This window comes from Gallus gallus, chromosome 1 (assembly GCF_016699485.2).
Source record: "Gallus gallus isolate bGalGal1 chromosome 1, bGalGal1.mat.broiler.GRCg7b, whole genome shotgun sequence".
Lineage (NCBI taxonomy): Eukaryota > Metazoa > Chordata > Aves > Galliformes > Phasianidae > Gallus > Gallus gallus.
Genome location: NC_052532.1, coordinates 74,730,187 through 74,746,245, shown reverse-complemented (window position 1 = coordinate 74,746,245; position 16,059 = coordinate 74,730,187). Strand labels below are relative to the sequence as shown.

At 38.9% G+C, this 16,059-nt stretch overlaps 1 protein-coding gene across 4 annotated transcripts in view; it reads left to right on the top strand.

Moving 5' to 3' along the window:
- Window positions 1-16,059, top strand: part of VWF (von Willebrand factor) — a 138,673-nt gene that overhangs the window by 36,245 nt on the left and 86,369 nt on the right. For all 4 annotated transcript variants that reach the window (XM_040700457.2, NM_001318464.2, XM_046942139.1 and 1 more), the window contains exons 16-19: window positions 3,910-4,150; window positions 5,298-5,392; window positions 6,935-7,095; window positions 13,616-13,719. In XM_040700457.2, the coding sequence (XP_040556391.1) occupies window positions 3,910-4,150; window positions 5,298-5,392; window positions 6,935-7,095; window positions 13,616-13,719 (601 nt within the window). The remainder of the gene's footprint in view (window positions 1-3,909; window positions 4,151-5,297; window positions 5,393-6,934; window positions 7,096-13,615; window positions 13,720-16,059) is intronic.

Here is a 16,059-nt window from a genome sequence, read left to right as displayed (position 1 = left end):
GGTGGTATCAGAAACACCTGATGAAGATCAGGATGGTCAAAACAGTCTACTGAAGGAGCTCATAAAACTGATTAAAGGTGATGAACCCTGCTCCCCAGGTGTATCATCAAAAATCTCAGCCACTAAAGGCAGATATCTTCCTGCTCAAGTAAATGACTGCAGTAAATCTGTTATGTGCTGCCTTGTGGAGTTACTTAAGTGAGCATGGGGAGTGCATGAAGAACTGGCATAAAAAATTTACTCCTGTTATATAAACATAGGTGAGAGAATTACAAAGCAGATCAACCACCAGTGCAATTACTCCAGTTACTGTAGGTCCTGATCATGACTCACAAGAGAACAATGCAGGTAACAAATAGAGGGGCCCTGCATTCAGCCATGTGGGTGAGAGGGATAATAGAGTGTATTGGACTATGTGGGTTAGACGGCCTGGCGTATCAGAACCAAAGAAATACGAGGCACTGGTAGACACTGGTGTGCAGTGCACTTTAATGCCATTGAGTCACGAAGGAACAGAATCAGTTGATATTTCTGTGGTGACATGGGGTATCCAAGAGTTGACTATGTTGGAGGCTGAAACAAGCCTGGCTGGCAAAAGCATCCTACTGTGACTGGCCCAGGGGCTCCATGTATACTTAGTATCGGTTACCTCAGAAGGGGCTATTTTAAGGATCCCAAGCAGTATTGATGGGCCTTTGGAATAGCTGCTGTAGACACAGAAGGTGTTAAGCAGCTGTCTGTTTTGTCTGACCTATCAGAAAATCCATCTGTTATGGGTTGCTACTAATGGAAAAGCAAAAGGTACCAATTGCTACAAAAATAGTGCCCAGAGAGCAGTACCACATCAGCCAGGATTCCTTGCTCCTTATTCATAAGTTGATTTGTCAACTAGGGAGTCAGAGACTGATAAGCAAAAGTCACTCACCTTTTAACAGCCCCATACAGCCAGTACACAAAGCCAGTGAAGAATGGAGGCTGATGGTAGACTACAGTGGCCTTAATGAAGTCACACCCCCACTTAGTGCTGCTGTATCAGACATGCTGGAACTCCAGTATGAATTGAAATCAAAAGCATCCAAGTGGTTTGCCATCATTGATGCTGCTAATGCATTCATCTCAACATTTTTGGCCACAGAATGTGGATCACACTTTGCTTTCACTTGGAGGGGCCTTCAGTATACCTGGAATCTTTTCCTCTGGGGTGGAAACATAGTCTGGCCATTCGCCACTGGTTGGTCCAGACTACATTGGAACGGAGTGGTGCTTCTGAGCACCTGCAGTACACTGATTATTGATATTGTTGTGTTGGGCAATACAGCAGTGGAAATTTTGGAGAGAGAGAGAGAGAATACAAATCCTTCTGTGAGTTGGTTTGCTATAAAGCAAAACGAAGTGAAAAGACTTGCACTGAAAATTCAGTTCCAAGGAATAACGTGGCAAAATGTACGTTGTCACATTCCAGGCGTGATCAACAAAATTACTGCCATGTCTCTGCCTACTAGTAAGAAAGAGACACAGTCTTTTCTGGTCATAGTGGGCTTTTGGAGAATGCATGTTCCAAACTGTAGTCTCATTGTTAGCCCCTTTATCAGGTGATGAGGAAAAAGAATAATTTTACATGGGGCCCTGAGCAGCAGCAGGTATTTGAGCAGATGAAGCAGGAGATAGTCTGTGCTGTGTCCCTGGGAGCAGTATGGACAGGATTTAAAGAACATCCTCTATGCTGCTGCTGGAGAAAGAGGCCCCACTTGTAGTCTTTGGCAAAGGGCCTCAGGAGAGTCTCAAGGCCGGCTCCTGGGATTCTGGAGTCAAGCATACAGGGAGTCTGAAGAGTACTACACTGCAACTGAGGAGGATAGATTAGCTACATAGAAAGGGGTTCAAGCAGCTTCTGAAGTAATCAGTACTGAAACACAGCTTCTTTTAGCACCTCAACTGCATGTGCTAAACTAGGTGTTTAAAGGGAGGATTTCCTCTACCCATTATGCCACTGATGCTACTTGGAGTAAGTGGATTGCATTGATTACACAGTGAACTTGGATGGGGAACCTCAGTCATCCAGGAATACTAGAAGTTATCATAGATGAAAGGGGATTTGCCCTGTTTGCTAATGGATCATGTATTGTGGGGAAGCATCGTGGATGGAAAGCTGCTGTGTGGAGCCCTACACAAGTTGCAGAAGCCACTGAAGGAAAAGGAGAATCAAGCCAATTTGCAGACGTGAAGGCTGTCCAACTGGCTTTAGATGTTGCTGAATGGCTGAGGTGGCCAATGCTTTGTCTTTATACTGACTCATGGATGGTGGCAAATGCCTTATGGGGGTGGTTACAGCAGTGGGAACAAAACAACTGGCAAAGAAGCGGTAATCCTGTTTGGGCTGCTGAACTGTAGAAAAACATTGCTTCACAAATTGAGAATGTGACTGTAATGGTGTGTCATGTAGATGCTCATGTGCCCAAGAGATGGGCTACTGAAGAATAACAAAAGGACTGGAGGGAATGGCTTTAAGCTGCACCAGGGAAGGTTCAGGATGGACATTAGGAAATACTACTTCTCTGAAAGGGTGGTCAGGCACTGGAATGGGCTGCCCGGAGAGGTGGTGGAGTCACTGACCCTGGAGGTGTTCAAGGAACATTTGAGTGTTGTGTTGAGGAACATGGTTCAATGATAACTATTGGTGATGGCTGGGTAGTTGGACTGAGTGATCCTGTGGGTCTTTTCCAACCTTGGTGATTCTATGATTCTATGAAAATAACCAACAGGCAGATCGAGCCAAAATTGAGGTGGCTCAAGTAGACTTGGACTGGCAACACAGAGGTGAATTATTTCTAGCTCAGTGGGCCCATAAGACCTCGGGCCATCAAGGAGGAGATATAACATACAAGTGGGCTAGAGACTAAGAGGTGGACTTAACTATGGATGCTATTGCACAGGTTATTCTTGACTGTGACTCATGTGCCGCAATTAAACAAGCCAAGAGGATGAAATCTCTCTGGGGGAAAGGGCCATGGCAAAACCATAAATATGGGAGGGTGTGGTGGCTGATTACATCACCTTGCCACAAACCTTTGATGGTAAGTGTTATGTGCTTACCATGGTGGAGGCAATGGCTAAGGGGCTTGAAACATATGCAGTATCCCATGCTATCACCCAAAACTCCAGAAAGAGTTGAGTCAGATAATGGAACTTATTTCAAAAATTCTCTTGCCTATACTTGGGCCAAAGATCATGGCATTGAGTGGATCTATCATATCCCCCCTGTCATGCACCAGCCTCTTGTAAAATTGAATGATACAATGGGTTGTTTAAAAACTATGTTGCAAGCAATGCATAGCAGAACACTAAAGCAGTGGGCGAAGCATTTGGCAGAAGCCACCTGGATGACCAACACTCAAGGATCTATCAGGGTCCACTTGGTGGGTAATGCAGAAAAATGGGGATGTTTAATGCATACCACAAGGGAATTAGATGCTGGGGGCATGCAGTCAGTAATTCTGTGTGTGTGTTTAATGCATATTAATTATTGTTTATTTATGTATATATCAAGTGTGATGTAGGGTAAGGGGTGGAATATCATAGTTTTATGATGTTTGTTATCTGTATTCCATATCATTACATCACATATCGCACTGAGAGTCTCAGAAGAGAATAAATATACTACAGCTTCCAGAAAACTTTGCTGTTCTTTTTTTCTGGCTGATGGGTAAGGTAAAACTGACTGAAAGTCATGAGACTTTCTCTTTTTGCTCCCTGGTGGATCAGAGTAATAACCTTGGTTTTCAGAAACTCTCTCATTTATTTGATTTATTATCTTCAATCCCAATTAACTTGTATTTCAGTTATTATAATTCATTAATTTTTTCCTTTAGTTCAAGTCCTGGTCTTCCTGATCTACATATCTTTCAACAGCAATGACCTGTCCTGAAGGTCAGATTTACCAGCAGTGTGGGACATTGTGCAACCAGACATGCCGATCTCTGTCCTACCCAGATGAGAACTGTGATGAATTCTGCATGGAAGGCTGTTACTGCCCACCTGGGCACTACCTAGATGAGAGTGAGAAGTGTGTACCAAAGTCACAGTGTTCTTGTTATTATGATGGTGAGATCTTCCAGCCAGAGGATATCTTTTCGGATCATTACACTATGTGGTAAGTACAGGATTTATTGCTACATGCTGTGACTCAGAAATTTTTGGGTGGTTTGACTAAGTGGTTCAGTTCCTCAGTTTGATTATCTCCTCTGAAAGCAGTTTAAAAGAGAGCATATTTTTGCCTTCAACTAAACAAATTTTGCTGTTGCCTCTTTCCATATCATTTCAAATGACGTCTTAGTTAAGAAAAACAGGATATTAAGCCTTGTTCTGTGAGCAGATCCTGACAGTTTGATTTGGAATTTATTTACTGACAATGGCTACTTTGTAGGCTTCCAAAATTACATTTTTGTGTACTGCAATATATTTAATAAATGTTAAAACCTTATTACCTACCAAAGATACAAATACTAAGTAGCATTTCTAATTGCTAAATTGGATAGTGGTACACTGAGAGTAGGGATGTGTAAAGCAAACAACAGCAATGAGAGAGCCTTCATTTGAGATGCAGGTGTTATAGAACAAGGTATCAAAGAAAGAGGAATTAACTCACTCCTCCCAGCAACAGTTTAGAAAAAAGAGGTGAGCTGAGGAATGCAGCCTTCACCAGTTTGAACTCTGGTGCACCAGAAAGGGAGGGAGGAGAGGAGAACCTCTCAGGTTCTGAGTATATATGTGCTCTGAGAAGGATGGCCAGAAGGACCAATGAGATGGGGAGTGAGAGGAAGTGTGCATTTAGGCTTCCCCTGCTCCAGGCATCCATGTGCTCACTGCAGGCTGTAGTTGATACATGCTCATGACACACTTAAATTTGGGAACGGTGTCTTCTGCTTTTCTGTTCTACCATAGGAATCAAATATTGCAGGCACTTTGTGGTCCATTACGTCTCCAAAGCAAACCTGACTATAATTATGCTCAGCTTTATGCCTGTGCGTGAATAGGTCTATGCACTTGATTCAGTGGGACAGGGACAAGAGTAAAGCTGGGCTACCATGCTAATGCATCACTGACTGTCTCAAAGAAGGTTGGCCTTTAATGTTAGTAAGCTCATTGTACGGGGAGCAGCAGATTAGTCTAAATTAGGGGTATAATTTTGTTACTCTCACTGGTTTCCTGTAGGCCCATCTGGAAAAAACATCATAAGCTGGAAAAAAAAAAAAAACAATAAATGTCACTTCGTTAAATATAAACTCTGTTTTTCTTAGCTATTGTGAAGATGGTTTCATGCACTGCAGTAAAAGTAAAGCTCCTGGTGCCTTACTGCCAGATGTTTTCACTGATGAGAAGCCTTCTGCCAGAAGTTAGTATGCATTAATTAATATTTCCTGGTTTTTGTCCTTTTTTATGTTTCGTCTTCTGGTAATACAACATAGGGAGGAGGGGTGTGTGTATATGTATATGTATTTTCTTAAAGGATACAAATGTGTGCAGGGATCATTGTGTCCTACCTCTCAAAATCACATTCAGTCACTGTAATTTCTTTGTAGTTGTAGAAGTTAAGAAATTCTTTAGTGACCTGAAGCTCCCAGTTACAATTCCAGGATCATATGACATTACTAACTAGGCAGCTTTGTACCTCTTTCTTCTGGCTGGCAAGCTCTCATTTCCAGTGCATACAAAAACATTTTTTTGGCCTGAAGATTAGCCTACTGCTGGACAATGATTGTGTCTTCCAGTCAGCAGGCATTTCAACTTGAAATTTCCTAGAGACTGAAAATTGCTTTACAGAGCTATCCACTGTGTTGAAAAACATCACACCAGTGGTCTGGGACTTTATGTGATTCTCCACTGATACCTGGATGGAGATCTCTGATTGTGCTAGGAGAGGGCAATCTGAGACTGGATGTCTCTTGAGAGGGCAGGGATACTGGAGATTTGGTGAGGCCTGGGAATATCTCTGCACAATCGGTGGGAGTAACCACAAATACAGCTTCTCCCATTGCATTCAACCAAATGCATCTGTTCAGGGTAGTTTGAGAAATATTTTGGTTGATGAGTTCGAGACAAGAGTTTATCGATTGACTTTGATTCTTTGATTAAACTGCCAGACAGTCTCACTGCCAAGCTTCTAGTGGAAAATATTGCAAATCTGACTGACTGGTAACAGCATGGCAGCCTACTAAATATGTCTTCATAGACCACCAGTAACAGTGTTGGTGGCTCTCCTCCTTCAGGTGAAGCCTCTAAAGAGTTCATCAATACTGACCTCTTACCAAACTCATGCTTTAGTGCTTCAAAGACATAATTTTCCCGGAAGTAGCTCATTAAGAGTAAAACAAACAAACAAGCAAAAAAAAAAAAAAAAAAAAAAAAAAAAACGAAAAACAAACAACCTCCCCCCTCTCCAAAAAAAACCAAAAACCTAGAGACCCTCAGATGTATATAGCCAGTGTTGCTTGAAAGAGTAACCCAGAGTTCATTGGGAAATTCTCTCAGAAATCAAAGTTTAGGAATTTGAAAGTATTGTGTTTATGCTATGTGCATTGTTATTAAGTTACTGATGAAGTTATGCTTGTTTTGGAAGTGGGCCTAAATGTGGTATGCTGCTGATGCATCTGAGAACATCTTTGTGATGATGCTTGCATACAGAGCCTACAGGTTGATATATGTGTCAAAATAAAGTGTGCTTGCAACTTTAGTGCAATCTGGAGTCTGTTTATATTGGTAGGATGGTATTTACTGTAGTGCAGATCATTATGCTTCTGTGTTAGAATTCATGCCTAACTGTAGTGGTGTTGCTCTATTCTATAGCCTTACTAAATTATCCAACATCCTTTAGAAAAATACTACGCTAACAATACTTGAGTTCTAAAAGAAATTTCTGTGAACTTATTTTTTAAAGTAAAAAGGAGCTTGACATGCAGATCACCCATGGTAACACTTATCTGTCCTGAAAATAACCCAAGAGCTGAAGGGTTGGAGTGTGCCAAGACTTGCCAAAATTTTGACCTGGAGTGCATCAGCCATGGCTGCATATCTGGATGCCTATGTCCAAAAGGGATGGTAAGCAGGCTTAGTTGCACAAAATTGAAGCAGACCACCTTTGATTTCTTGCTATCGTTCTTTCCCATCAGAGTCTTCTTGCAGCTTGGAAACATGTGTTTGTGAGTCATTTCACAATGACTATAAAGTTATGGCTGGTTTAAAGTATCTATCTAGGTTGCTCTGGAGCTAATGCCTCTTATTTATTTCTATGGAAATTACAACAAATACTAAGATCACAATAACACTATTTCATAGAACAAATTCTCAGCTACAAAAAGCTATTTCTCAACTTGCTTACTGCTGTTAGCTATGCCTTTTCACCAGTGATGAACAAAAACGTGCAAACCACAATTGTAAAAATCTGCACCTGCAGAGGTAACGTGGTGTCTTCATTGCCATGGCTGAAACACAGCACCCACTGTATCACTGTGCTCCCAACCACCGTTTGGTCTCCATAAATGTTCAGAGAGTGTTGATCAATGTCAATAGGTGCAATTTTTTCCTTATGGAGGAATTCAGTTCCACAACTTTACTTCAGACCATGTCAGCTACCATTTTGTCAGACTGCCCCTTTGCAACATAATGAAATAGGAGGCATTACTTTCAGTGCAGTCCTTGTATATTAAGACAAATGCTCATTCTTTCTAATTGATATACCTGCATAGAAGATGAAGTTTAGCTTGAAATAATGATTGATAACCAAATAGCCAAACCCTTCTTTTTTTAAAAAATATCAATTTATTCTTCCTTCATCTGTCCTCCCAAATGCTTCCTCAATCTTGCTTAACTTCCCTAATCAGAGAGAGAGAAGTATGCAGACACACATCATAAAACTACCCACTTGATATCCAGCCAAGTTTTTCTAGGAATTGCTGTGTCAGCTCTCTTCCTCTGCTGTTACCTCCCTATAAGACAAGGGAGCTCCCCATGGGATGGAAAGTGGAACATGATACTTTCTAAGAAGATGCCAGAGGTTATCTTGGAATTGCAGATGGTGTATTGAACATGCTTTCTTGAGTTCAGGACTATGTCCCCCTACAACCCTTAAATTTAATCATTGTTTAAGTAATCCTTAAATTGAGGAAATATTTATTTGCAAAGACAGAGGCTGCAAACTGAGTATCAATTTAGAGCCCTAATACAAAGCAGCCAGTGTAGAAGGGAAAGCAAATTACTGCTATTTTTCTTTGAAAGAAGATCAATATTCAATGCTGTACAACAGTATCTGGGTAGGTGAAGTATTGTGTGTAGGATCTCACTCAGCAGTTGGGGATTGGGTACTATATGGAAACTTATGTCACTGCCTGAACCAGTGGTTGAGCATCTGGTGAAGAGATGGGCTAGCACTGGGAGAACAGGTGCAAGCAAGTCATCTGTGTGACTGGAAGAGGTGGACTTGGTTTCCTCCCCTCTCTATCCTTATTTAAGGGCTAGCAGCTGAGGGGGAAAAATCTTGATTCAGAGTTTACTTCTCTCTGGAATGTTCCAGCGAGCTCTTGCCTTCAAGATGGGATAAGCTACTCTTTCATAGTACTAGCCTTGTGATTAATACCTTTCACGGGTCCTCCTAAACTGGTTAGAGGCAGTTTGTTACCTCTTTGCCTGTTACATTTGTATAGGCCCAAGAATTCCATGAATAGGATAGAGGTGGAGAACATGGTATACTTTTTATGAAGTTAAGTAGAGGCCAGTCTGGAATTATCTGCCCGGGAGAACTGTTGGGATGAAGTTTATGATGCTTGGTGTATGAAATGCAGATGGAAATATCTGATACATGTTGGAAAAAGAGAGTTTATTTTGTTGGAGGGCTAAAATATCCTACAGTTGTTTACTGCTTGTGGTACTTAGAGATGTGCAGGTACTATTTTCTCTCTCAGAGAGGCATAAGGTATAAAGCAAGAGGTTTTCAAATCTTGTAACTCAGGCTGTATAAAAATGCAAAAGATCGCTTACTGTTCTTTTATGCCTGTTCAGGTTAATATACACTGGATATTACTATTTGCAAGTGAAGGTGTGGGTTATTATTTGCAGGGCTGAGGTGTATGTTTACTTTTATGTTTCAGGTCTCAGGAATTGACTTCAACAGGAAAAAAGTCAACGTTTTTAGTATTTAATCTTCCCCTTTTTTATATAATTTATGTTATTTTCAGTAGATTGCAGCTATTATTCTAACATTTGCTACGTAACATTTTTGCTAGGCAGTACAGTCCTGGACACTCTGGAATGAGAAATTCAGTTTCATTCTGTAGTGGTGTGATGTGTGTTACTGAATTCAACAGAAGAGTCAGGTCACCTTTGAAATAACAAAAGTACAAAACAAAAGAAACTGTACTCAACTAGTAAAATAAGCTCTTCTATCCACCAGATGACAGTATGGTTCAGTCTTCCAATAGACTCTTATATAATTGCATCACAATTACTTTCTATGTGGCAGGGAATAAAAATATGAAACTGACATTCACATTTCTCAAAACCATAATGGGACAAGCTAGCATATAGACTACTTTGCTGTAACCATAACTATGGGAGACAAGATCAAACTGGTGATTTCTAATGAAATGTGGTTGTGTATCGCTGTAACCTTAGACTCTTGAAGTGTGCCTATATGGGACATGCCAACTTGCTTCCTCATCACCAATAGGTACTTAATGGCTTAGGGGAGGCATTTCTCTGGTTTTTGCATTCTGCAGTGAGCCATTGTGCTCCCAGTAACACTTGATAAAGATGGAAGAATTTGAGGTGGTGACCAGCTTCTCCTTTTCATCTTCCTTGTCTATACTTGTACTGAGGAAAAGCACTGCAAAGTCATGAAGCCTGTGTTTTTCAGAGTTGTACTGGCAGAACTGAGTAATAAAGGGACCAGGAAAAGTGAAATCCTGTTTATAAAATTGTGAGCAATACCAGACTATGGGAATAAATATTGCATGTATTCCATGTCCTGGAAATACCTGTGCCATTTTACAGAAGATCTTTTTCTTCTGCTATACAGTAGCATTTGAAAATCATGAATTCTTTTCAGTAACTTATTAGGAAATGAACTGATCTTCTTGCTTCTGTAAAATGGCAAGCACATCCAGAAATATCCAGAATGCTTAAAAAATTCTTCAGTACAATTTGCTAATATACGTAGCAATTAATACCTAATTAAGTATGTTATCCCTATGCTTATAGAGGTGTTTACAGATCCATTAGTTATTTGTGCTAAATGGGTCCATAGTCTAAGATCTTTAACCAAAATTGGCTGCCAATTTTGAATTACATACTTGAAAAATAAATCAATATAATGAAGGGCTATTAATGAAGTTGATACTGGAGTTGTCTAGATATGAATTGGAAAGCTTTCTTGAGAGAGAAATTGCCAATCAGTCTATTACTTTCTTAGTCAGAAAGTGCAGGAGAAAATTTATTACTTACAGCTGATTTTTATTCCAGTTGAAAAGTTCTCCAGTTCATTGTCTTGAACTTCTACATTACTTGACTGCTTGAAAATAAAAATGTTCAGTGTGTCATGAAAAGTAATTCCATTTGTTTTATTTTCTGGAAGGTGGGAAAATTTCCCTACTTCTCAGTCTTTGGTGGAATGAAGAAGATACTTCATAACATATGTGCAGAAGTAAGAGGAGAAATATACTTCTGCATATTAACTTACTGCACTCCAGATTTTTCCCATTGGAAAATATTAATAAATATACTAGTGCTGTGTTAACCGCCTGCCTGGGGAAAAAAGAGGAGCAGAACATTCTGAAAGTACAAAATTCAGAAACTCCAAAACTGGAAAGTGAGAATTTTTCAGTTTCCAAATGCAGCAAAATCAAGGTCTAAAGTTGAAATGAGAAATTCTATTGTATTGTCTGCTGAGATAAACCTATCCCTAACTATAAAATGTTACTCAAAAAAGAATAAAGCTAAAACATCTTTGAAGGTTTTTTAAAATTTCAATCGATTTTCACCAGAAACTTAATAGATGGTTTTGATTTTCTTACTTGCTCTCCTGTATATTCTTCAGTGTAGGTTTGTCTTTTATAATGATATGACAGTCTTCAAAAGGAGGCAGTATCAGCTTTATGGTATGTGCATCTAACAAAGGATAAAGCTTTGTAAAATAAACATGAGAAATATGCTGGTAACATTTTGAGTACTTAATGTTTTTGTCAGCATAGAGTCAATGGCAGGCTGTTTCACTTACTTCAGCTATTGTGTTATAACTTCCTTTACTTAATCCCTTATTCCTTCATAACTTTGGCTGACTTTCTGCTGGATTGTCAGAATCATTAGGAGAAACAGTGAAGGTCTGAATTAGCCTTGTAGTGAGATACATACTGAAATTGTATTGATTAAAAGAGCTTCAGATGCAGCCTCAGCAAGACAAAGTTTAGGTAGAAGAATCTTAAAGATTCTGCAGTCTTGTAATAGTGTCCTCACTTTTGCAAAATTTATTAATAATTAAACAATTAGGAAGACAGAAAGGAAATGGTGGACATTCTTATCAGGTCCCCAGATGAGGAGAGATTCAGCATCTAGTCAACCATCTATAATCTCATGGATGCACTCTTAGGAGCATCACTGTAAGGATGTGAGGTAGTGCAAAAAGCAGCTGTAGTTGTTACAGTCTTGCGGTTGCCTTCCATCAACTCAGGCACTGTTCGATCTTCTGTAAATGCTATATGTTAATTCTGAAATGTTAATATATGAAATATATGTTAATGGTTTGAGAAGATGTCACAGAAAATCCAGCTGTTTATTAATAATGACTCTGGCCTAGTAGGTAGTGACTGTATGGTACTGTGCTCACCAGGCATGTGACTCACTATATCTGGCAGCACAGTATCATGCTATCTTCTGGATGTGGTGCCAGTATGACTGGTTTTACAGGATAAAAGTAATCAGCCTTCTGGTGAAATTCCACTCCCGATTATTTCTACATCCCACCTACCCTCTCTGGATTATGTCTACATCCTACCTACCCTCTCTGCATCATCCAGACAAAGCAATCTCTCCTCTTTGCTAGTGAATTAATGATTCTGTAACTTCAGAGGTTGTCATCTGTTTTTTTCCATCACTAACATGTCAGCCTATTCAGTTTTTAGAGCTGCACACAGGCAGTGACTAGCTTCATGTAGATGCATGAGGAAGCAAGTAGAAGGATTCTAAAATTCCTTTTACTAAACATAAGTGTAATCCCCAATTCTGTATTCAGGAACTAGCACTTGAGTCTGTTGTGAACAGTGCTGATGAACACAGTAGAAAAATAAAGAAATGTAGCCGTGAGTGTGAAGTCATACACTACTTTTTCCTGAATACCACCGGGAAGGGATGCCCTATGAAACATATGGTCTTCTTTGGCCTGTTTTTTTCCATGTCTGTTGTGGAGACTAGGTTTGAGGCAGAACCCCAGCTCTATTATCTAGAAAAGTATTTATTCCCATTTGTTTCTATTGACAGGAGTTTATTTGGCCTAATATAGCTCCCCATAATCTACAGAGCTACGTGTGAATAAATGGTCTCTGGGATGTGAAATCCTTTTTATTTGTAGTTCCCTATGATGGTTCTAGGTCCACATTGAAGAAGACAGAGTTATTCTACTTTAAGTATTCAGACTACATTGATCTCATTGGCTCAGATATAATGGATTTAAAAGAAAATTATTTAAATGATTTTACAGAAAGAATTTAAATTTAGAAGGTGATATTTTGTGACTTTTGAGTAAGAGGGAGGGGAAGTGCCCAATTTCAGTATTCCAGGAAGCAAGAGCCAAAGTTCTCCCTAGTTTTACAGAACCACACTAAAGTAAAAAAAAAAAAAACAAAAAAAAAACAAAAAAAAAACATAGCCAGTCTTGATTTTCATGTTCTCCATAATGAAATGCCTTCAAAACAGAAGGAAAGTTAAAAAATAAAACAACAAAACTGACAAAAATTGAGTGGTCTAAAGCCATTTTTTTTTTAATTTGTAGTAAGCAGAATATATGATTTGTTGTTATACAAAGGTAAATGAATCCTTAGTTTATCCATAGTCCTAAACTGAGAAAGCAAATGCTAGAATATAACACCATATTTCTCAGCAACAGAACCTATGAGGGTGGAATAATATTTTGAATGGACTCATAGTTATTTTATTTATCTAGTCTTCCGGGTAGCAAGGAGGCATTTAAAAGAAATGGAATGACTGCTGCAAATTTTAGAGGCAGGTGGGCTTTTGAGGGCATCAGGCTGTCCATGATCACAAAATCTTAACCTGCTCCACATCCTGTTTCTGGTCAAGTTGAAATTTTCATTGTGATTATACTCTAATTTGTTCCTCCAGCAGTTTATGCTGGTGTTTAACTGGCAAAACAAGGCATTGATTTTACATATCCTTGGCTCTAGTTATGTTAATGTGGAGAAAAAAAAAATTAGAAATGCTGTATCTTTCTTACATCAAATATCTTGGAATCATTTTGTTGATCTTTTCCTTTACCTACATTTTCTGGTGCTTACTATTCTGAGTTCTGGTATGCGCTGCTAGGTCTGCATGCTAGTAGACTGTGTGTTTTGTTTAGGTACGACATGAGAACAAATGTGTTGCTCCTGAGAGATGCCCGTGTTTTCACAATGGAAGAGAATATGCCAAGGGAGAGACAGTGACTAAGGACTGCAACACCTGGTGAGTCAATGGAACTGTGTTTTTCTGCAGGATGCCTAATATATTTCTAAATATGAGGGCTGTTCTGAAAGTAATGCCTCCTATTTTATTTGTTTTTCTGTGATGTCAGAAGTGGTTGTTGGTGGTACGGCAGTTGAACTTGAACCTTCCATTACGTTTTGTTGCTGTGTTGCAGATGGCAGCAAAAGAACAGTCTGACAAAATGGCATCTGACATGGAAGTGTGTATGAAGCAAAGGGGTGTCACTGAAAGTGGAAAAAAATGCACTCATTGACATTCATCTTGCTGAATGTTTATTGAGATAGTGGATGTTAGTACAAGTACAAGCAGTGTGTATCAGCAGAGGCAACAGTAACGTAAAAGATGAGTCATGTTCTTAACAGCTATGTAAATTTTTATGAGCATGGCATGCAGGCTTTTGTTCACTGCTGGCAAAAATACATACCTAATGATGGTGACTGCTGAAAAACAGCATTTTGTAGCTGAGAATTTGCTCTATCAAATAGCATTATTGTGCTTTTATAACTGCTGTAGTTTCCATGGAAATAAATATAATGCATTACTTTCAGAACAACCTATATACATACATATGTAAAATGTATGCATATGTAGTTGTTTCCTTAATGGATCAATTGGGTATGGAGACAGGATTTGTAGTGCAATAATACATGTTACATGGACCAACATCTTCCTTTTCCATGTGGCATAAATATCAGCACCATATCTGCCAAGTTGCACGCGGTGCTTTACAAATAAGTGGCCTGTGTAGGTCCTCTATAGGCAGTAGGTAGGGGATTTGCTGCTTTGTCTTCCAACGCAATAATAAGTACAGGAGTTGCTCTGTAGTGGAAGGAATTAAACCTGCATTTTGTTGTTGAGCTCTTTTTCCATGCTTTCCATGGAATCCTACACATCAGTCCTTCTTAGCCAGAAGAATTTATCAGCAGAAAGGCCATGATATGCCAACTATAGTATGACAGAAACTCTTTAGATAAATGTAGAGATGTAAATGGTAAAGAGGAAAGGTATACTTTATTTGCCTACTGGACATCTTTTGGCATGGACAGCACACTCACTGTTTTGAAGAGGTACTTGTGAAAAGAACAGTACCACCTCATGCAGAGCTGCAAGATATCCAAGTGTACGAGGTGCACAGCATCCAGCCACCAGTGGTATGGAAATAGTGTTCTCTTTGGATTTTAGTTGTTCACATATATTTTACTACAAACATGTGTCCAACTCTGTGGCACCTCTAGGAGCCATGTTTTCATTATCCATTGTACAAATACATGGAGTGGGATCAGAGAACCAGCATCATTAAAGAGTCATTTGTTTTGCTTTGTGCATTGATCTTTCAGCAACAATAATTTCAAATGTTGCATTTTTAAGTTAGTGGGGCTGATCATAACCAGTTAGATTTGGGTACAAGTTTTCATGGTTTTATATAGAAATAGTTCCCTTCCAGTGTTTCGTTTGTTTCTTTCTTTCTTTTTTCTTCTTTAAGGCTATGTATTATACTAGAAGTCATATATAGTACAATTAGACCTGGAGAAAACTGTATTTCAAGGAAGGAAGATGGAGAAGTTGGAATCTGTATACAGATATACATACTACTATATGCCTACATTGCAAGTGGGCAAAAGTGACTCAGCTAAAAAACAGATGCAATAATAATTTCATTGAAAAAAATCAGGGGTGAAACTCTTTCTCATTGTGATATTTGCATTTCATCACAATAGCTATGCACAGTCTTTTATTTTCAGTCATTCATAAAATCTTCAATCTTAAAATAGTCGTAGCCTTGTTGTTTCATTCTTCTAACTGTCCTTTTATATCTGGCAGTGATATGGTAAGTGACATTTCTTCTTAACGATAGAATTTTTTTCAATGTCAACATGAAGAAAAAGTTAGAAATTGTGCTTTTCTTGTTGATAAGGCCTCCATTTTATTTTAGGTATTTTTTCTTGAATACAGAAATAAAAAACAGAAATAAATTTATTTAAATAAAAGAGAGTAGAGCTGTTTGTACTCTATGACTTTGAAAACTTCGTGATAGTTCTCAGTAAATATCAAGTCAAATGTCATTTAGAAAGTGATATAGGAAATTACTATTGCTTTGAGAATTAAGAAGAATTGAAAGCCTGCAATTTGGAGCTTAGATCTTTTTTTTCTTGTTGTTGGTTTTTCTTTTTTCTTTTCTTTTTTCTTCCTTTTTGTACTGCTGTTGCAGGAGTTCTTATTCTCACTTGTTCTTAGCCAGATGTGAACACCTGCAAACACAATATATGAGAAAGAGGTGTCAGATTTGGCATTTACATTTGACTTGACATATAGGAGACC